The sequence below is a fragment of the Nuphar pumila genome, chromosome 6 (assembly GCF_984573655.1).
Source record: "Nuphar pumila chromosome 6, dmNupPumi1.hap1.1, whole genome shotgun sequence".
NCBI classification, from domain to species: domain Eukaryota; kingdom Viridiplantae; phylum Streptophyta; class Magnoliopsida; order Nymphaeales; family Nymphaeaceae; genus Nuphar; species Nuphar pumila.
Genome location: NC_143254.1, coordinates 39,271,876 through 39,296,023, shown reverse-complemented (window position 1 = coordinate 39,296,023; position 24,148 = coordinate 39,271,876). Strand labels below are relative to the sequence as shown.

Below are 24,148 nucleotides of genomic sequence, written 5' to 3'. Positions count from 1 at the left end.
ACTTCCGATACCAGCAGCTTCATGTTTCCACTACAAAAGATTACCGTGTGAATCCAAATAAACAATATTCCAGATAACAGCTATTGGAGAAGATTGTTTCTTCTCCATCAATCCTCAGAAAAAACTATAGAGGCACTAGTTTGATTAAAGTGGAAGAAAAACACTGATGGACTGCTGAACAAAATCCATCAATGGAAAATAGTAAATGCTTTAAAAAATTAGAACAGATTGTAAAAGAAGCACCTGGATTTTAAATTCAGCTCATGAATTTCTTCCACTGCAGCATTAATAGTGTAGAGAGCCATCTTCTTTACCTGTTTAAGATCAGGAACATGTACACAACAAAGACATACATCAGTAAGTGAAAACATACCCAAAGATCACAAAAGATATCAACTGGAAGAAAGAGATTACATCAGAATTCTCATCCTTCGCGTGATGATGCTTAGGGAGTAAACGAAGCTCATCAGTCAACATTATGAAGTGATGCACACTCTCAGGAGATACAAACCGCATAGCAACCTTCATATTGGACTGCAACAGACAGTTAAATATATCTGTCAAAATAAAGACTATTCCATGCTAAAACAGGCAATATCACAAAAAACATAAAGAAAAAAGTATATGGATTTATGAAAAATAAATAGTAATGAAAATAATTTATAATATAAATGAAATAGACAAATACTGAGACAGCAAGCAATCATTATGCCCTTAAATTCTATAGAATCAATATGAAAAACATCGCAACAATGTGATAAAGAAAGGAAACAAGAAGCAATTAACATGAAATGTGCCTCAAATGTAAAAGATTCCAGATCATGCCTGTTGGGATTATGGTCTGACTTTTAGCATAATGGATCCCCGAGTACGACAAGTGTCAGTCTTGGTCCTGGGTCCGATTTTCAAATGGTAAATCAGATTGAGGTCCAATGACCAAATGGTAACACCAGATCCAATACGAAAAAGGTCTGAATGGTGTTACATTGAAAAATAGAAACTGTTTGGATTTGACTTGGATCCAAGAGAAAATCCAAATGTAGATCCAAACACTCTAATTATGTAAATCTCAATCAATCCCAATATACAATAGGATCCTATTTATAACTCCACATCTGAGACATCATATTGCCACGAAATGGTGCAGATTCCAATGCACTCCAAGATGATCTCCAAGACTCAAAACAATATACAAAACTTAAGAATTAAAAGATACATATCAAAATGTACAAAGATAATTTTATTCACAATGGACATTAAAAAAATACAAAAAATAAAATTACATTCAAGCCTCACTACAATGCACTCAACAAAGAAAATAATACAAAACCCTAATACTACCCATCACTCTCTCACTTTACAAAGGCACACACCCTCCCATATTTATAGAGAAGAAAAGAGGAGAAAAGAGGGGAAAAGACCTCAAATGGGAGAGAGAGCTCCCAACGGCTAGAATTCTAGATGTTGGGAGCTAGTCAAACTAGACTTTTCCCATTATATATATATATATATATATATATATATATATATATATATATATATTACATTAATCTTAACACCCCCCCCCCCTCAAACTTACAGTGCCTCACTGTAAGTTTGAAATTACAAACAAAGAAACCCATTACAAAATATGTCTTCATAGACTTCATCAAGTTTTTCTATTTAGCGCTTCTTCAAGGAGTGCTCAATCATATGATTTATTACATAAAGGATCTTCAATATCATCAATTATTGATACTCTCAAAATGTCTTTAGACTCGTTCATCCCACCAATATTTGAAAAACGTGTAAAGAGAGCAAAAAACAAGAGCAATCTAACAAGAAATAACTATATATATATATATATATTATAGAGAGAGAATGACCAAGCACACAAGCATAAGATACATACAAAATAAGTCAATTTTAATATTTTTTAAAATCATTTAAAATAAAAATTTTGAACCGTCATTAACTACAAACATGATAGTCATTGACAAACTCAACTATAATAAAATAATATTACGACAGACGAAAACAATGAAAATTATACACATATAAACTTATCCCAAAAAAACATATTAATGTATCATAAATTTTTCATCATTATTAATACTATGAAGAAATAACTCAATAACAAGCCATTTTTACACAGCGGAAGATATAAATAGGCATGGATCAATTAGAAGCAATATTTTTAACTAACAATTAATTCATATATGAACCATGCAATAATTTAGAATCAATAAAGAAGTCACGCATACTTGAAAATAAGCAAAAAATAAAGGAATCCCAACGAGGATTCATACAAATACAATAGAAGTGCCCAAGCACTCAAGAGCAATCAAATGCACACAATAGTCACTATGGGCATACACATACGAGATTTTACTAATGAAATGCTTAGAATAGCATGTAATTAAACGATAGAGCACAATTACAATGCCAATGAGAGGCTACACAAGTGCACAAATATAAAATGGTCTCTAATGGACCAGCGACAATCTCATAAAAGAGACATATCACTTTACAATAAAACAAGAAGCACAAAGCCTAAAAAACTAAAAGAGGAATTGTATTTTTCACAAAATGCTTTAGAAAGCATGTAATAAAATATGTGGAATTTACAACAAAACAAAGTGAAAAAGCACATAAAAGTCTAAAAGTGGATAATACAAAGGCACGAAGGCGTAATATAAGCGCAAAAGTTTAAAAGCACAAGTCCACTATGGGACAATACAAAGAGCCAACGAAGGGAAACATAAACAAGTAAAAAATATATTATTTAATGAATATGTGCTTGAAAAAGTATATACTTATACAAATTATGTAAGACAATTAAGCATGGAATAACCCATGCAACTAAAGCATAATGCAAAATGCATGAGAATATTTCAACAACCATTTCACATAAAAGAGAAAATAAGTTTAGGCAAATTACGAATAATTTTAAAAATCTCATGCATCATAATGAATGAATTTTGCAAATTAAAACATTAGTTTAACCACCACAAGCAATCACCTTCTACGCTTCCAAACCTCAAATATTAAGTATATTAGTGACTAGAACAAGAGCATAATCAACATGCCACTAAAAGGCCAAAGACACATATGAAGGTATGTATAAACATCTCTTGTGTACATATAATGACACTTAGAGAGTCTATCAACGACTAGAACAAGAGCATAATGCCAACAAAGAGCAAAAATCGCATACGAAGGTTTGAATAAACATCTCTTGTCTGCATATAATGACACTAGAAAAATAAGTGTACCAGCGACTAGATCAAGAGTAAAATATCAACAATGAGCTAAAATCACATACAAAGGTGTAAATAAACATCTCTTGTCTACATATAATGACACTCAAAAAACAAGTGTATCAGCGACTAAAACAAAAGTATAATGCCAACAATAGGCTAAATTCATACACAAAGGTGTGAATAAACATCTTTTGTCTACTTATAATGACACTTAGATAAGAGGTATACAAAGGAGAAGACACCCAAGGTAAGAAGGCTTGTAATGGAAACACACTAATGTCATTAAGAATATTAATTTTAAACATATTTCGAAACACCATAGTTTCAAAAAATAGATAGTCATCACAGATACACATAATTATAAACATCCATAATAAAGACAATGGCCAAAAACAAATAAGTGATTCAACACACCAACAATCAGAGATCGCATAACTGTCAGTTAGAGTCAAACTATAAGTTGACAATCTAAAATGACATAAAACGAGGTGCACACAACTCACCCCAACAAACATCTTTGATTCAACAATAACAAGGCTAAGAAGAATGATGCATCATATAAAAGTTTGTAAATGACAACACAAATGCGATAAGAAGGCAATAAATACTCACGAAAATCAATTTTTAAATAAGTTCATATATAAGAACCGATTTGAAAAATAAACTATCAAATCAAATACTAATAACAGTAGATGTAAATTTTGAATGAATATAGTGTAATCATATGTACAACAAGTGTCAATTGATGCAATTATATGCAAGACAAGATGTCTTATGACAATTTTCATAATCTTGAATAAGCAAATAACGAGTCATGTTCAATATAGGCACTCTTCGTAGAGGTGGTAGAATTATGAAGTTTAAGAATCTCACAAAAGATCATACGTCTGCCAATGAGAACAAAGTGCACTAAGCAAATCTTATACAAAAGATCAATAAATCTCATTAAAGAGAGAAGAACACATGACTTAAAAAGTTAGAGCTAAATTATATGTCTATTATGAAGCAACTGAAGACAATCAAATTAAAGATTCCCAAGAATATCAATATGTAAGAGAGAAATCTCAAAAGATAAACACATTTTATATGATAACAAGTCAAGCTTATGCCTTTTAATAATTAAGGCATATATAAAAAAAATCTTAATCCAATATGTGTCATTTGAAAATAATCTTTACTTAATAGAGCAATATTGCTCAAATATATATGAAATAACACATTCAAAAAAACCACATTAAAGATAGATCACGATAAAGGATTACGATTGATCACATCATAAAATTTCAAAGAAAGTCCATACATATGTAAAGAAATATAAATTTTAGTATTTTTCCAAAGCACATAATATTATAAGAAGCCACATATTCAACTTAACTACAAAGGTGTTCTCTAAGAAACACACTCACAATACCCACAAGATGATACACAATAAGGAATAATACAAAAATAAATATTTTTTATCAAATAAAATGATTGTGCAGAAGCATATGCAAAATATAGTTTTACACTACACATTTCCATAGTCTAAGACATCCAAACATCACAATTTTTCACATACTTCACAAAAAATATTCATTTTTAACATAACTTCTTTTTAAAACTTACCATACATATAAAAGACAAGAAGCCAAAGATACATACCGGAATGCAAAACCTTTGAATCCATTTCATTTACCAATACCAATCATTTCCAAGACGGATGCCTCGCTCTGATACCATGTCACGAAATGGTGTGGATTCCAATGCACTCCAAGATGATCTCCAAGACTCAAAACATTATACAAAACTTAAGAATTAAAAGACACATATCAAAATGTAAAAATATAATTTTATTCATAATGGACATTAAAAGAAATACAAAAAATAAAATTACATTCAAACCTCACTACAATGCACTCAACGAAAAAAAAACAATACAAAACCCTAATACTATTCATCACACTCTCACTTTACAAAGCCATACACCCTCCCATATTTGTAGAGAAGAAAAGAGGAGAAAAGAGGGGGAAAGGCCTCAAATGGGAGAGAGAGCTCCCAACGGCTAGAGTTCTAGCCGTTGGGAGTAAGTCAAAGCTAGTTTGACTTCTCTCATATATATATATATATATACATATTACATTAATCTTAACATAGATTGCAAGGCCAACCAAAGTCAATTCATTTATGAACAACCAAAAAGTCACAATATCATTTAAAAAAGTCTCAAAGTATAAAATTATGCACCAGGTTATACCACTCAATTTTAAAAGGTATTAGTAGGAAGTTACGCAGTCAAATATTTTAAAAGCTATCATCTCTCTTCTATAAAATTCTAGAAAAAAACATACTAAATAATGACAATAAGACTTTAGGTAGTGTCAGCAGTGTCAAACGATCTTAACATAAGAAAATTTTAGGTAAAACCAGGCCCATAATCTTACAAACACTTTCAAAGCAAAATAAAACTGAAAATTTACATATTGAGTATCATTACACCACAAAATTATTGTATCCATTTTCTCAATTCCAAGTCATGTATCCTACAATTTGTAGCTTTTGCACCCATGGTTACCAAGCACCAATGACTTGCAAGCACTCTCTCTCAAGCATGTCCCTCTTTGTTGAATCATTTTGTACAAATATACCCATGCATTAACTCTCTTTGCAAACTCTTGATGTCATCCTTGCTTTCAGGGGAAGGTTGTCTGCATTTGCTGATTTTTTTTATATGGAATTTGATCATGATATCTTCCCTTAGATTCATGTCTCTCTTATGTTGCCTAGAGGTAATATAGTTACCTTTTACACGTTTATTCTTGATGATAAGGTATAACTAAGTTGTACTCTTTATCTTGTGCTAGTATTCATGAATATTGGTAGTCTATGTCATAGTCACTGATATCGCCAATGTTTTGAAAATATCGTGATATCATTGGGTTTTCAAGGTCAGCTGATATCTTCCCGAGATTTTTAAAATATCGCCAGAACCTAAAATATCACGATATTTTCCCGGGATTTTCCTGAGAATTTCAAAAAACATCTTTTTTATATAATTTAAGTATATTTTTTATTTTTGTTATATTTTAAAACCTTTTCTAATTGTTTCTTCATATTTTTGCAAGAAAATTACTATAAAACCTATTATTTCTTATCTTTTTTATTATTCATAGCTTCCAAGATTTTTCCGATATTTTCTCAAGAAAAAACACTTTTTGAAAATATCGCCAAAAAGCCCTCACCAAGAAATTACCTTGATCCATACAGGTGACTTTCTTATGTTATGTATGTTATTGTAATTTGAGTATTTGACATGTATAACGACAAATTACCAATGACAAAACAAATAGTGAAGAAACACAAATATACACAAGTGAACAAGTGCATTCCCAGCAGAAAGTGTAAAGTTTTGGTTTGAGATATTTCATGCTGTGATCTACACTCTTGTAACCATGATCTAGTAATGTTAGTTAAATAAAAAAATAAAAGAAAAAGAAAAAACACAAACAAAATTTTATGGAGCACCAAAAACAATCAGTCAGCTAGTTGCCTCAAATCAGTAAACTGTTCAAAAAGATTCAAAACAATAAGCTCCTTCAAAATTACCTTAAGATTTCTCACTTGATATGGGCAGCCAGCTGGAATCATAACAGCCTCTCCAATGTGCTGCTCAAACGACCACGGTTCTATTTCTAAATGTCCAGTGAATAATTTTAGATTGGATTTTGTCAGTTGATATCACAAATTTATGATAAATAGGATGAAATTGAAACTTACGATATTCCTCCTTAAGCTGCCTTATGTGAGACGCATCTAGAAAGAAACTCCGGTCATAAATTGGATGGATGACCTATTACAGAAGCACAAATAGCAATTGCATCAGGGGTACTACGATTAATAACTTCGGAATTTGAATGTCAACTTTTATGACAGAACATCCAGTACATGTTCAACAGGGGAGCAATATGTGTGCCTAAACTTGTATGAATATTTTCTAAGGTATTTCAGCAGTTTTGGAACATCTTCTCTTCGGAACACATCCCACTGGGCACCACAAGAATCTGATGTTAGCCTGTCACAAGAATCAGTAGAGTCTCCTTCACTCGGATCTAGAGCAAAAATCTCAGCATCCTCCGATTTTTTGGAGCTTTGGGAACTACTTATGTCATTGCTCCCTTTGATGCAGTCATGATCTTCAACATTTAGCTTGTTATTTTCCAACGCATCACCATGTTCTTCAGAACTTCTCGGTGTGCTAGCAGAAACACAAGAATCTTCAATAATGAAAGAATAGTCGGATCCACCTTCGTTAGAAAGATATCCTGATCTAACAGAATCTTGTTCTGGCCCTTCCATATGCACCACTGAAGATGTTTCATGTTTCACTTCAATAAGCATTTGTTGAACCGTCTGTGACTGTTTGTTAAGCTCTCTGACATCCTGTGCTCTGTGCTTTTTCTTTAACTTTTCAATCTTGATATGTTGTTCCAATGATAGTGGAACCTCCGTTGCATGTGCAAGCACGCTAACCTATTCAAAAGACACAGCAGCAAGGAGCTAAGAATCACCAATCAAGACTTGCTATCATGTCCATGTGGTTTCCAAAAGTTTAAACAATATTGAGCAGAAGTAAATGGTGAAAGCAATCAGCAAAGACCATCAACCAAAAACCAAAGAATACAAGCTTACAGCTACCAGAGAAGAAAGCACAGAATGAACAAAATGAAAAAAAGGGAAGAAACTCAACAAAGCCAGCATCTTGTTTGAAAAAAAGACTGTTAAAATCAAGGTTGTAAGTATCGTATCGTTACCCTGTATCCAGTGTTATTAAAAACGTGCCTCAAGGCGCAAAAACCGCACCTCGCCTCAAGCTAAGGGGCTCTATGCCTTGAGTTGCATGTGTAAAGCGCAAAAGCCCCGAGGCGTGCGCCTCATAGGCCTTGAGGCACACACCTCGAGGTGAGGCGCACCTCAGGATGAGGCGTATACGGTTGGAAGCATTTGACCCTCATTTGACCAAAATTTAGGGCTTAAACAAAGCACCCCCGACCCTAATTAGGGTCGGGGACCCTTTATTTTTTTATTCTCGTTTTTTTCTCACACCACTTTCTTTGTTTTTTTTCTCACAAGAGTCTCTCTCTCTTGGCTCTCACAGCATTCTCTCTCTCGTGGTGGAGACCCGAAACAGGTATGCTCTATCTCGTCTCTGTTTTTTTCTCACGTAGTCTCTTTCTCTCTTATTTTTTCTCACGCAGCTTCTCTCTCATTTTTCTCTCATGCAGCCTCTCTCTCTGGGTTTTTTCTCACACAATTGCTCTCTCTCTTGTCTCTCACAGCAATCTCTCTCTCTCTTGTGGTGGAGCCAAAAAACAGGTACTCTCTCTTGTCTCTCATTTTTTTCTCACACGTAGTCTCTTTCTCTCATTTTTTTCTCACGCAAGCTCATTAACAAGTCATTTTTTTCTCACGCATCATCTCTTTCGTTTTTTCTCACGCAGCCACTTTCTCTCGTCTCTCACAGCAGTCTCTCTCGTGGTCGAGCCCGAAAATAAGTACTCTCCCTCTCATATTTTTTGATCAATTCTAATTCTAATTTTTAAACTTTGCCTGTGTATAATTGTTTAGTTATACACTGCCGGTCCCAAGCCCGGATAAAGGAGGAGGGTTGCGGTAGGCCAGTGACAGCCAGCATAAAAACTTAGTCATACCCTATGAATATGAACCAATATGAGAATTTCGTTGGGGCGTTCCCTACTGAGCGACGCATTGTACTTTATAGGCCTGGAGGCAGTGATAAATGGGCAAAGGTTGCTAGGTCATCACCCAGAAGCGACGCGTCACACTGACGCCCGGGTGTGGTGTCAAATAGGCAAGGGTTCCCTCACTTTGTTGGACGGGTGAGGGTAAAGAAGTTAGTCCAAGACCATAAAATTAGGTTAGCCACTTGGAACATAGGGTCTTTAACTGGTAAGTTGGTAGAGTTAGTAGATGTTATGTGTAGGAGAAAGATTGATATTTTATGTCTACAAGAGACCAAATGGGTAGGTGAGAAAGCAAAAGTGATAGAACCTTGGGGATATAAGATTTGGTATACAAGAATAAATAGGAATAGGAATGGAGTAGGGATTGTTATGAGTCGTGAGTTTATAGATAATGTAGTTGAGGTCCGTAGGAAGGGTGATAGGATTTTACTTATTAAATTAGTATTAGGTACGGATATTATTAATATTATTAGTGTTTATGCACCTCAAGTTGATTTAGATGATTCCATTAAGCGCCAATTTTGGGAAGATTTAGATGGAGTAGTACAAGGGATATCTTATAGAGAAAACTTTTCATCGGCGGTGACCTTAATCGACATGTAGGCATTAGCAGGGATGTATTGGGGTTAATACGAGTCAGATAGATTTTTGTCTACTTAGAAAAAGAGATAGGGGTTGTTGCATCGATTGTAAGGTTATACCGAGAGAAAATGTAGCAAAACAACGTAGAGTCTTAATTTTAGATCTTAGAATTAGACAATGCCGCAAAAAGGATAAACATAAAATAGATCCTAGAATTAAGTGGTGGGCACTGAAAGGAGTTAAACAAGGAATGTTTGTAGAGCAGGTAGTTAAGGAAGCTTATTGGTGTCTCGAGGATGATTCGGAATCAATGTGGAATAAGACAGCGGGTGGCATGAGAAAGGTGGCTAAGGAGGTATTGGGTGAGTCTAAAGGCGATGCACCGCTAGGTAAGGATACATCATGGTGGAACGAGAACGTCAAATTAGCTATTAAGGTTAAAAGAAAGTGTTATAGAAATCTAAGAGTCGTGATAATGAGAATTTGGAGAAGTATATGATAGCAAAGAAGGAAATTAAAAAAGTAGTTCGAAACGCGAGGGATAAGGTATATAAGGAGGTTTATGACAAGTTGGATACCAAAGAGGGCAAGAAGGATATTTATAGGCTTGTAAAGATGAGAGATAGGAAATCGAGGGATCTGGGTATGGTTAGATGTATCAAAGATGAAACGCAAAGGGTTTTAGTCAAAGATGAGGAGATTAAAGAGAGATGGAAAGATTATTTTGATAAGCTATTTAATGGAAGTCATGCTCAGGATCTTGGAGACTTCTCCATTCCTTTTCATGAGATGAATTGTGACTTCATGCGCAAGATTCAAAAGAAAGAAATTGCAGAGGCTTTGAAGAAAATGAAATAAAAAAGGGCAGTTGGCCCAGATGGTATACCTATTGAGGCTTAGAAATGCTTGGAAGAGAAAGAGAAAGGTTTAGAATGGTTGACAAATCTTTTTAACAAGATTTGGCGGACAAATAAGATGCCTAATGAGTGGAGGAATAGTACTTTGGCGTCTCTATATAAGAATAAGGGTGATATACAAGATTGCACAAAGTATCGTGGTATAAAACTCATGAGTCATACTATGAAACTTTGGGAGAGGGTGATTGAGTCTAGGTTGAGGAAGGTTGTCATGATATCGGAGAATCAATTTGGTTTTATGCCTAGAAGATCAACTATGGAAGCTATACATCTTCTTAGACAACTTATTGAGAGATATAGAGAGAGGAACAAAGATTTGCATATAGTTTTTATTGATTTGGAGAAGGCATACGATAGAGTACCTAGGGACGTTCTCTGGTGGACAATGATGAAGAAAGGTGTTTCTTTCAAGTACATTATTATAATTAAAGATATGTATGAAGGAGTAGTAACCAATGTCCGCACTTGTGGAGGGGTGACAACCAATTTTCCTATAACGGTTGGGTTACATCAAGGATCTGCTTTAAGCCCTTTCCTATTTGCTATAGTGATGGATGAGCTTACGAGATCAATTCAAGAAAATGTGTCGTGGTGTATGTTGTTTGTTGATGATATTGTTTTGATTGATGAGTCTAGAGCTGGAGTTAATGCTAAGTTAGAATTATGGAGACAGACATTAGAAGCAAGAGGTTTTAAGTTGAGTAAGAGTAAGACAGAATACATGGAATGTCGGTTTAGTAAGCAACGAAGTAGTGATGGGAGTGTAGTGAAGCTTGGTGAGCAAGAAATACCGGTGGATGATTGTTTCAAATATTTGGGATTCTATCATTCAAAAGTATGGAGAAATTGATGAAGATGTAAATCATAGGATAAAGGTTGGGTGGATGAAATGGAAAAGTGCAACTGGAGTGTTGTGCGATCGTAGAATGCCATTGCGGTTGAAGGGAAAGTTTTATAGGATGACTATTAGGCCCGCTTTACTATATGGTACGAAATGTTGGGCTGCCAAGAGACATCATATTCAAAAAATGAGTGTAGCTGAGATGTGTATGCTTAGATGAATGTGTGGAAATACAATAAAAGATAAGATTCGGAACGAGGAGATACGTAAGAAGGTAGGCATTGCACCCATTGAAAATAAGATGAGAGAGAATCGTTTACGGTGGTTTGGACATATTTGGCGAAGGCCTAATGATGCTCCAGTTAGAAGGGTGGAGAAATGGGGAAATATATTAGTTAAAAGAGGTCGGGATAGGCCTAGGAAGACTTGGATGGAGATGATAGGAAAGGATATGAATGCTTTAAACCTCACTGAGGACATGGCATTGGATAGAAATAATTGGAGGAGAAGGATTCATGTGGAAGACCCAGAATGATTTTCTTTTTTGCTTCATATCGCCGACCCCAATTGTTTTGGGATGAAGGCGTAGTTGTTGTTGTTATTCTAATTCTAATTTTTGAGAATCATGATTCTCATTTAGCTGCCAATAAAAGTTGATGATGTGCAGCCATTTTTTTCCTGTTTTTTTTATTGCTCAAGTATAAAAACATATGAGAAAAAAAATGTTATTTTTACTCTTGTTTTTTGGCTGGACCATGTAGTCATTGCAGTGAGTTTGCTGCAAACTTTGTGGATGCATGTATTTTCGTTAATCTGCATATTGTTTTTTTACCATTTCTTATAAAAAAATGCCTATGTTTTTTTTTGTAAAGCCTATATTGATGATCGGTTGGGGTTTGTATTAAGACAAAAGGTAATAAGTAGCAGTGCAGCCTTTGTATATTTTTTTTTAAAAGAAAAAAAGTTGCGGTTAGACAGACCCTTACAGTTATACAATCATATTTCATTGGGATCGAACTTGCAATGTTTCATGAAAATGTGACTTTCCCTAATTGTTTGATGCATATCATTTTATATTTATTTTAGAGTTTAGAGTTTTTAGATCTTTGTATTAGGATATTGGATCCATCCAAAATTAAAAAATAAGAATAAGGTTTTATTTTTGTATAAATACTTGTTATACAGGGAGAAAGTTTGTTGATGAATAAAAATTATTATTTTTCTAGAATTTATACATTATTTTTCTTGAGTTTTGATTGTTCTGACTTTCATAGCATAATTTTGGTTATATAATTAGTTTTTAAGTTATTTAATTAGTTTTCAAGTTAGGTAATTAGTTTTCAAGTTATTTAATTAGTTTCAAAGTTATATATGTTGATTATTATAGAATATGAATCTAAACTTTTTTATTAATATATATTTTCTTATATGCATTTTTGCAGTTGAATAATGAGAAAAGATGAAGGATGAGATCATAGAGTTAAAGTTTCAAATCTCACTAAAGATTTCAAACTCATAGGACATGTAATTTGCAATTACTGTCATAAAGAGACTATATGAGACATATATAGGTTCAAGCATCACTTAGCTGGCACAAAACATGGTGTAAGCATGTGCGAAGCGGTTCCACCTGATGTGCAAAGATTTTTTCAGAATCATCTAAGAGATAAGAAGCAAAAGAAACAAGAGGAAGAACAAAACAAGTTTGAAATCGGGAGGAGTGTTTATGTTGTATCATCAACAGGCGATAATGTGAACAAAAAAACCCAATGGATCACGTAGTTATGCAAAAAAAAAGCAGAGGTCGTCCCATGAACCTCTTTATGAACAAAAAAGCATGACAAACCACAATAAACATTGCTTTCAAAAGGGATGAAAGAAAAAATGTATATCTTGTCATTGATAGAATTTTTTATTCAAATGCCCTATCATTTAATCTTTTCAACCGTCTATATTTTGGTGCAATGGTAGAAGCTATTGCAAATTATGGGTGAAGGTTCAAACCGCCTTCTTATCACAAGATCAGAACGTAAATTTTGAACGACGAGACAGATTATACTTAGAAAATTTAATAAGAGTTCAAAAATAAATGGCCAAAGGTTGGTTGCAGCATTATGGCATATGGTTGGACAGATGAAAAAAGAAGAAAATTAATTTTCTTGTGAACAACTCATCTGGGACTGTATTTTTTAAGTTTGTTGACAACAGTGACATGGAAAAAACTAGTGCAAATTTGTGTAAGTTGTTTGAAGAAGTTGGTGAAAGTAATGTAGTGCAATTCATTAAAGATAATGCATCAAATTATATAGCAACTGAGAATATGTTAAGAGCAGGAAAAACAAGTTTTTGGATACTATCTGCGGCGCATTACTTGGATCTTATGTTAGAAGATATTGAAAAGATATCAATTTTTAAAGATATAGTGGAAAAGACAAAAAATTTATAAGATATATCTATAGTCATGCATGGGTATTAAATTTGATGAGAAAGTTCATAAAAAAGAAAAAACTTCTGCCTCCAATCGTCACTCGTTTTGCCACAACATATCTCAGCTTCGTAGTATTGGATGTTATAAGTTAAATTTGATGTTCTTGTCTTCAAATTTTAGATCATCTAATTATTATAAGAAATCTGATGCTAAAAATATTTGTTATATTGTTCTTAATGATCATAAGTTTTTTGTTGTTATATCATATGCAATTAAAGCTACACTGCCTCCAGTGAAAGTGCTATAATTAGTGGATACAGATGAGCCTTCTATGGGCTTTTTGTACGAGGCAATGGATAGAGCAAAAGAGGAAATTGCTTTAAACTTTAACAAGGGTGAAAAAAATATAAACCTATTTGGGATATCATTGATAGACGATGGGACTTGCAACTTCATAATCCTTTTCATGCAGTTGGCTATTATTTAAATTCTCATTTTCATTATGCTGACAACTTCAACCTGGATGGAGAAGTTATGAGTGACTTTTATGATTGTGTTGAAAAATTGGTTTCTAATGCAAATGTTCGGTTGAAAATTACAACACAAATCGATGCATTTAAAAAAGCAAATCGGTTGTTTGGTAGAGAAGCAACTGTTACAACAAGAAAATTAAAAAGTCCTGGTAAGTTTACAATTATGTTGTTATTTGTTAACATTTTTTTATGTTTTTGTTAATTATGATGTTCTTAATGTTTTTTATCAATTTTTTATTGTTTTATTTGAATGCAGCTAATTGGTGTTCATTTGGGCACAAAAATCCTAAGTCGATGAATTTTGCAATTCGAATTCTAAGTTTGGCATGCAATGCAACGGGCTATGAGAGGAAATAGAGTACTTTCTCATTGGTTTGTGACTTTATATTTTATTTTTGAAATACATTTTTATAAGTGTAATTATCTTATAATTTATTATCAATGATTTAAAATTATAGGTGTATACAAAACGGAAGAATAGACTTAAACAAGAGAAGATGAATGCATTGGTTTTTGTAATGTACAATATGAAATTAAGAGAGAGAAACATGAGAATGAGGGCTACCGAAGACCCTATATGTCTATATCATATAGACTCTGACGATAAGTGAATTATGGGGAAGGAAGATCCAGTGTTACCTAGTGACCTCAATTGGTTGGAGGATTCATGGTTGGATCCGAACTTTGACATAAATGCTATTGAGCATGTGCTTATTAAAAAAGTCACTTCACCTCATGATTTACAAAGTGGTTCTAAGCAAGACAGGTTTTCAAGAGATAGAGGTAAAGCTATATTCCTTTCACCTTGCTATGAATATAAATGTACTTTTTAATTACAATAATAAGTATTTAATACATGATTTTTTATTAAAAAAAAAAAGAAAAGCAAAAGAAGTGACCAAGGATGTGGAGGAAGAAAGTGAAGACGATGAAGAGTCGAAGAATGAAGATGAAGGAAAACCTATTTATATGGATTGCTCACGTGATGACATTGAAGACTTAGATATTGATGATGACGAGACACAAGAAGAGCCTAGGCCCTAATTTATAGCATAAAGCTATGGTCATTTATATGTTTTTTTGGGTCTTTCATTTACAATTGTGAATGTTAACACTCATTTTGAAGAGTTTTGGACAAATATATTAACATTTGGTTGTTAATGCTAACATGCATTTTCTAATTATGACATGATATTGTCAATGCTAATATGCATTTCATTCTTAATGTTAATTTTTTATTGAATGAATGCTCATATTTTATTTCTTAGATACTTACGTAGATCAAGTTGTTGCATTAATGTTACTTTTACATGTTAATTTCATATATTTTTAGTATTTATTTGAGATTTTTTATTTCTTGTCGGTTGTTGCTTCATCAATAAAGCATTTTTTTATTTATAATTTAGATATTTTTATAGTTTTTTTAAGTTTTAAAAAAAATTGAGGCTTACGCTTTATGCCCCAACGCTTTTCACAACACTGCCTGTAACAGTCGGGGCACAAATTTAGATATGTATCGTATCGTAAAAAATTGTAATTTTTAATAAAAAATCATAAAAAACAGAAAAAATAGCATAAATTCTAAAAAAAAACATTACACATGAAACAATGATGAATTACACAAAATACAACCATAAAATCACATATAAAGCATTTATGTCTCTATGAGTTGCATAAGATATCGCCAAACATCAACCATCTAACAAGAACAATGCAAAATATTAAATATCCTACAATTAAGAACATGTCACGAGACTCATACTTTCATATTACATTAATAAAAATATTATGGCAATAGTTGCACGCGATTTTCAATCGGTTTTCACTCATTACTTGAGTACACCATTGTTATGTCGGATCATCTGATGTCATCTTTGTTAGGAGTGTGGAGCCTGATTTCTACCTTGATATAAATCCCTAATTTTTGCGGATCCAACTTCATGGTAAGTTGGTCGGGGTTGCAGAAGGAGCAGCCCCCCCACCCCGAGGTTGGAATTTTTTTTAGGGTATTTTTGTAATTCTACTCATAATAGAGATTTTTTATCTTAATCCACTTGAGTGAAAAAATTGTAGAAATGCACTTTTACTAGAGCAAACTTGAGTGAAAAATTATGGAAATGCACTTTTACTAGAGCAAACCACAAAAGCCCTCACCCTTGGGCACGGATTGGTCTCTAAATCTCTCACGACTCCTAGGGTGCATGGATACCCCTCTAATGGCCTCTAAACAAATGAGAGAGTTGGCCCTCAAGAGGTCTTTCAAACCTAAAATAAAATACGATTCGACCATTTTTAAAGTGCATCGACCCTGTATCGTATGATACACCATGTATCGTACGACACGGTCCAATACAAGGATGTATTGTATGATACATACGATATAGATACGATATGCACTCGTATCGTGATACGAGTGTGTATCGTATCGATTTTCTTCATAGTAACGATATGTATCATACTGTGTTGTACGATACGGTACAATGCGTACAACCTTGGTTAAAATATCAATACTGCAACATAAACAAAGTAGAAAGAAAATTGTTCACTCAGTAACACTGAACTGGCAGGAACAAGTTCATACTAGCAGTGCCACCTAAAATGTCCAAAACCACATTTCCTTCTTAGTAGGTTAAGCATTGATTGTGTATTTAGTAGACAACATGGTTGAAAAATATGACCACCACCACTCGTATAGCTCAAAAGGAGTAACTTAACTAAGCCAAGCAAGCTCCGCTCTAAGGTCTATCATATGGAGACGACACACGAGTAAACTGGAGCAACCTTGTGATATAGCATAGAAATAATAGAACTTATTAGCCTTTTTATGGGTTCAACTTTTAGTATTATAGTGAATAAAAGTATTAAATAGCCTTAACAGTGAAGGAGACTGCTCTGGAGTACGAGGCACGACTTGCTGACACTTCGGGACATGGCTCACTTACCAAAATCAAAAACTTAATATTAAAAAGATGATAAAAGTGTAAGATTTTGTGGTGGCTCTAAGCTCTATCATTGAATAGGATATCTTGCTTCCAATAGATGACAGAATTTGTTTCAGGCAACTTACAATGTGTAATATTCTTCTACTTTCAAATATTATTGTAAGAAAGTGGTGGAGTTCCACCAAAGCACTTGAACCAAGCAAACAAGTGTCTAGAAAGACACTTCACACAAGACCCGTAAAAGGGTAAAAATGGAAAACACAAAAGTAAAAAAAGGATTTTTATTAAAATGTGAAATGCTTAAAAAGCATTTTCTACAAGTGAGTTACAATGGGGGATGTACCCCTATTTATAATAGAGAGGAGGGGAGAGCTCATAAGGAGCTCTCCCTCTAGCCGTTCGAGCTAGTCCAACGGGTAGAGTTTGGTCAAGTTCCAACTAGAACTTGACCAAAACTCTAACTATCTAGTTCTATTTGAACTAGATAGTTAAAATACAAAAAATAAATAAGAAAAAAATAAAAAATACAAAAATATTTTACATTTTAACACTCCCCCTCAAACCTACGGTACAATGAGCGAAAGTTTGTTTAAGAGAAAGTGAAATCGAGGGGCTGCAAGAGGCTTGGTGAAGAAATATGCTAACTGGTATTCTAGTGTAACATATGGCAGATCAATGGTTCTATTCAAGTACTCCTCTTTGACATAGTGACAATTCATTTCAATGTATTTGGTGCGTTCATGGAACGTCCGGTTGCTTGCACCGTAGATTGCACTCTTGTTGTCACAACACATTCGTGAAGCATGTGTTGTTGTAGCTCCCATGTCCGCAAACAGACGACGGAGTCATACGACCTCCATTGTAGTGGTTGTCATGGCTCGATATTCGGCCTCAGTGAAGGATAAAAAACCTTTTGTTGCTTCTTGTACCTCCACGATACGAGAGATTCACCTAAAAACACACAGAAACCAATGGTTGAGTGCCTATTATTAGGATCACCTCTCCAGTCAACATCAGTATAAGCAATTAAATCTAATGATGATGAAGTAGACAAGAAGAGCCCTCGTGAAAGAGAATTCTTTAAATATCTAATAATACGTAGAACTGCTCCAATGTGAACAAAGGTGGGAGCATGCTAAAACTGGTTGGTTGTATGTACGGCATGCGCAATGTTCGGCCTAGTGATGGAAAGATAGAAGAGTGCTCCAACAAGTTGTCTGGAGGGGGTAGGATCATCGAGACGCTCTCCATCATCAATTTTCATTTTAACATTAACTACTTCAGGGGTGTCCACTGTCTTTTCATCTGTAATGTCAGACCTAGAAACAATATCATAAGCAAATTTACATTGAGAGATCAGATATCCTAGAGGAGAATAAGCAACTTCTATTCCTAAAAAATATCTTAAAATCCTAGATCAGACATTTCAAAATGAGTTTTAAGAAGAGTTTTGATATTTGTCACTCCCTGTTTGTCATCACCAGTGATGATCATATCGTCCACATAGAGGAGAAGAATGATGATACCTGCATCAGATTTCTTAACAAACAAAGCAGTGTCAGGTAAAAAAAATGAAATCCAATATCTGTCATAACATGACTAAACCTGTCATATCAGGCTTTTGGTTCTTGTTTGAGACCATAGAGAGCCTTCTCAAGATGAAGAGTTTTACCCGTGGAAATACAAATATCAGGTGGAGGATCCATGTATACTTCTTCAGCAAGCCTCCCATTTAAAAAAGCGTTTTGACATCCATTTGAAAAATATGTCACCTTTTAACAGAGGCCAAGGCGATTAGTGTTCTGCCAGTAGTCATGCGGGCTACAGGAGCGAAAGTTTCTTCGTAGTCGATGTCATACTCTTGAGCATAACCTTTGGCTACGAGTCGTGCTTTATATCTTTCTAGGATCCCATCACTTTTGGTTTTGACTTTATAAACCCATCTACATCCTATAGGTTTCTTTCCAATAGAAAGATCTTGAATGGACCATGTCTTGGCCTTTTCTAAAGCATCCAATTCTACTTTTATAGCTTCAACCCATTTTTTATGATTTTTGGCTTTAGAGTAGGAGGAAGGTTCAACGAAGGATTGGATTAATGCTAAGGCAGCCCTATATGATGGTGAAAAGGAGTCATAAGAAACAAATTTGTCGGGAGGTCTAGAAATTCTAGAAGTCCGGCGAGGAGGAACTTCGAAGAACCTTTCTAACGCACATGGAGGATGCGGTTCTCCAACTCTTCCTCTTGTATACTGCAATCCAACATCCCTACTGGTTTGGTCTCTGCTATCAGTGTCAGGAATAAAGGGGCTTTGATCATTATCAAAGTTGCATTCGAAATCCTCTTCACCAAATTTTGAGGTTAAATCAAGTAGAAAGGAATATTCAGTAATATCTTTAGGTTTTTCACTCTCAAAAGCATTCTCTTTTTCTAGAAAAGACACATTTCTTGATACATATAATTTGCCATTTTGAATATCATAGCACATTTTTTATTCTCAGCATATCCAAAAAAGGTACATGGGATTGCCTGAGGGAAAATTTTATCATTTTTGTCTATAAATACAAAACATTTGCAACCAAAAACTCTCAACCTAGAGTAGTCTCGTATTAAATCATAAAGCTTCTCAATTAGAGAAATATTTTTCAAGAGGATGGCATTCTATTGATGAGATAGGTGGCAGTTAGGACTGCTTCAGCCCAAAAACCTTTTGAAATTTGATTTGCAATTAGCAAAGTCCTACTGGTTTCTATAATGTGGCGGTGCTTGCGTTCAGCAAGACCATTTTGTTGAGGTATGTGAGGGCATGATCATTGATGAGTAATGCCATGTAGATTAAGATAATTTTTAAATTCTCTGAACATAATTTCTCCCCATGAATCGGTGCGAAAAATGGCGATGTTACTTTGAAAATTATTAATAATCATCTTATGAAATATTTGAAAATGCACAAAAACCTTGGATTTATGCTTGAAAAAATAAATCCAAGTGTCTAGAAAAATCATCAACGAAGATGACATAATACGCATAACCGCCTTTAGAAATAACTAGTGCGGGTCCCCAAACATCCGAATGCACTAACTCAAAAGGTTTTGTAGAGACAAAGGTTCTACTAGAAAAAGATAATCTTTTCATTTTACCAAGAATGCAGGCTGTACAAGCAAAATTTTCAGATTTACAAAATTTTCCCAAACTTGGGAAGAATTGGATTTTAGACATATGAGGTTGGCCAAGTCTTTTGTGGCATAATTCTATCTCAAATTTCTCAACATATAGACAAAAAATATTTTTTTGTAATTCCAAAAAGTCCATGTAATATAGTCCTCCTTCTCTATGGCCTTCCCCAATCAGCTTCCCTGACTGGTGATCCTTTACCCAGCAACCATCAAAAGAGAAGGATATATTGCATCCATAATCAGAAATTTGTGAAAGAGATAGAAGATTCAAATTTAATTTTGGGATATATCTAACATCAGGAATACAAAAATGTTGATAATTTTCAAAACAGCCTATTCCTTTTATTTCAAGAGATGTTCCATCTGCTGTGAAAACTTTTGATATACTTAAGTCGTTTTTAAGACATTCTGATAAGCATTTGTCATTTGGGGTCATATGAAATGAAACACCAGAATCTAAAAGCCAAGGAAAATTACCTGAACCGAAAACAGATGGAACTGCTGCTCCAGTTGAGGCATCAGTTGAAGATGGTACCCCTTTGAGAAGAGGTTGGAGGATCTCCATCAGTTGAGCCATGGAAACAGGCACATCTTGATCTTTTGCCTCGACGTCAACGGTGGCAACCCTTTTTTCATCCCTCCTTTTTAGTTTAGGGCATTGGGGCATGTAGTGCCCTGGCTCATGACAGTGGTGGCAAATAACTTTCCTCTTGTCAAACTCACCATTCTGTCTTCCAAAGTGAGGTGGCCGGTAAGTACGAGTATGATTCCCAGGCCTAGATACTGCTAGGACGGAATCATCGTCAGCTTTAGGGGTGCTTTTTCGCAGACGATTTTCCTCCATTGTTAATTCTTCAATAGTTTCCACAATAGTGAAAATTTTTCCACGATGAAGGAGGGCCGATTTGGTGGACTCAAATTCTGACCTTAACCCAGTTATAAACTGGTAGAAATGTTTAGCATCGAGCTGCATTTGGCGAAGCTCAATATCCTCGGCATAGTGCCATTTGGGTTCCAAAAGAGATAGTTCTTCCCACAATTCAGATAGCCCATTGTAATATTCTCGAATTGATTTGTCGTCTTGGGTCATCATCTGAACCTTCTATTAAAGATTGCACACATATGCAATATCTTTAAGAGAATACATATTTTTAAGGTATTCCCATGCCATATCGGCATGATCAAACTTGGCAAGACTATAACATTTTTTAATGTAAACACTATTGATAAGCCATGACATTATTTCTGCATGTCTCATTCTTCATTTTTTCAAAAATTTTTTCATAGGAGGCTAAAGCCTTGATTTTCTCTTCCTCTGATAATAGGACCTCCTTATCGCCCTCTTTCTTGGTAAGGGATAGTTTAGGTTTCGAATCAGAACCATCAACGATTCCCCATAAGCCTTTACCTCATATGTGGTGCTTCATGATTAAAGCTCACGTTACATAGTTTATATCACTTAATTTCATGGGGATGATGGTGACTTTTTCATTGTCATCTATCGCTTACAAGGGGTGAGAAAGAAGAAGGATAGAAGAAAAGAAACAAAAAAGAAAGAAAAAGTATGTAAGAAGGGAAAGAGATACAATACAATGATGTTGAAGCCTTTCAAATGATACGTTTTGAAGTCGATAATGAAGTGATGAAACACCTCTCTCCAAGTGACGAAACACTTTTGCAAGAACAAGGTGATAACACACCTTTTGCACATGGGGCACGAAAACCGAGGCAGACTTTCTCCAAGAACTAATAATCCTGTGGCTCTGATACCATGTAAGAAAGTGGTGGAGTTCCACCAAAGCGCTTGAACCAAGCAAACAAGTGTCTAGAAAGACACTTCACACAAGACCCGTAAAAGGGTAAAAATGGAAAACACAAAAGTAAAAAAAGGATTTTTATTAAAATGTGAAATGCTTAAAAAGCATTTTCTACAAGTGAGTTACAATGGGGGATGTACCCCTATTTACAATAGAGAGGAGAGGAGAGCTCATAAGGAGCTCTCCCTCTAGCTGTTGGAGCTAGTCCAACAGCTAGATTTCTATCTGTTGGACTAGCTCCAACGGCTACAGTTTGGTCAAGTTCCAACCGGAACTTGACCAAAACTCTAACTATCTAGTTCTATTTGAACTAGATAGTTAAAATACAAAAAATAAATAAGAAAAAAATACAAAAATACAAAAATATTTTACATTTTAACAATTACATGAAGTTAAAGCTAGGGCTGGGAAACAAGCCGAGCCGCTCGTGGCTCGGCTTAAGTTTGGCTCGTAAAGAGCTCATTCAAACTCGCAAAATAGGCTCAGCAAGCTGAATATGGACAATAAGTACTTGGTTTGACTCAACTAGTAGAAGGTCGTTAGGTAGTAAGAAATATATTTTAGATATATTTTACATGTTTTTGTTTTTGTAATCATATTTCTTCCTGCTCCAGCACAATGTATGCTTTCTATAAACAAGCTAGCTCAAACTCGGATCTTTTAACTCACTCATTATGAGCTTGAACCCGGCTTGGCTCGCCACAAGAATGAGTCAAGCTTGAACACTTCGAGCTCAGTTTGTTCATCTCATTTACCAGCCCTTGTTAAAGCATCTGCTCTGTCAAATTTGCCTATCCCTTGCCTGTAAGCTCAGGGGCTCTGCCATAATTACTGACTTCTCCTTCATCAGTTTTATCTTTGATTCTAGTATCAATATTTTCCATTTTTTTTCACTAACAGCCTACATCTTCAGCCTGTTTGTGCTCAAATATTCTTTCTTGCTGCTTTTCTCCCTACAATTTTCATATTTTGTTTATGATGCCTTTTCCAATTCACCTTCTTAAATAAATATCTCGTTCACATACTCCATATATAGAGGGAGAACCATTAAGAGAGAGAGAGAGAGAGATCTCACAAAATTTATTGTTTCTGATTTTGTAGTCTTCTGTACCTCACTGCTCAGATTGAATAATGGTTCAACAAGCATTTGTTTCCTGCTTTTCTGGATTGGGGTCTAGCTCACAGTCGGATATAAATCCTAGTTAATCAGTGCAGGTACCTTAGCAAGATTATTTTAGTTCATCAGCATCTCCATAGGAAGAAATTTTCATCAGCTGAACTACATACATTTGGTTCTTTCCTTTGTTCTTGCAGAACTGTTTTCATCATTATACTACTGCTACTGGACATGCTGCCAGCTATGTCACAGGCACAGACACAAATACAGGACACAGGTTTTTCTAAAAGCTAGGACACTAGGATAACACACACCTTCAAAATTCTTAATTTAAAGTAATAAGCTAGAATTCTATTTCTAGGATGCCATGATTAATAAACATTAGATACTAAACTCTGAGTTGAAATATGGAAAAGAAAATGCAGGTAAAAATCATTAAAAATGAAATTAGGTACAGTGTTGTCTATATCTGACACAGGTTTGACAATGCCCATGAAGGGTTCATGTTTCATCAACATAAGACACGCATCCTAAGGTAAGTTTTCATGTCACATAGGCTACCACTGCCAGCAATCCGAAGCACCACATTAGATCCAATCATCCATGTCCTGGAGATATGCCCTCTTTTGGCGTAATGCCCATATCGACTGAGTATGGCACTAATGCTGCACGGATACCAGGAGGATACAGTAGACAGTCTCTAATCGACTTCATTCCCCCCAACTGTACATTCAATACATCCTCTGCATTTTGACCCAAACAAGATGCTCACTGTTTCCTCTCCCAATATTACCCTGTCCATGTCCTCATTGAGC

At 34.7% G+C, this 24,148-nt stretch overlaps 1 protein-coding gene across 1 annotated transcript in view; it reads right to left on the bottom strand.

Moving 5' to 3' along the window:
- LOC149834689 (lysine-specific demethylase JMJ26-like) overlaps positions 1–24,148 on the bottom strand; it is a 78,056-nt gene that overhangs the window by 7,195 nt on the left and 46,713 nt on the right. The window contains exons 8-12 of the mRNA XM_090011523.1: positions 7,164–7,748; positions 6,996–7,068; positions 6,825–6,910; positions 415–534; positions 244–314 (exon numbers count right to left, since the gene is read on the bottom strand). Of these exons, the coding sequence (XP_089867649.1) occupies positions 244–314; positions 415–534; positions 6,825–6,910; positions 6,996–7,068; positions 7,164–7,748 (935 nt within the window). The remainder of the gene's footprint in view (positions 1–243; positions 315–414; positions 535–6,824; positions 6,911–6,995; positions 7,069–7,163; positions 7,749–24,148) is intronic.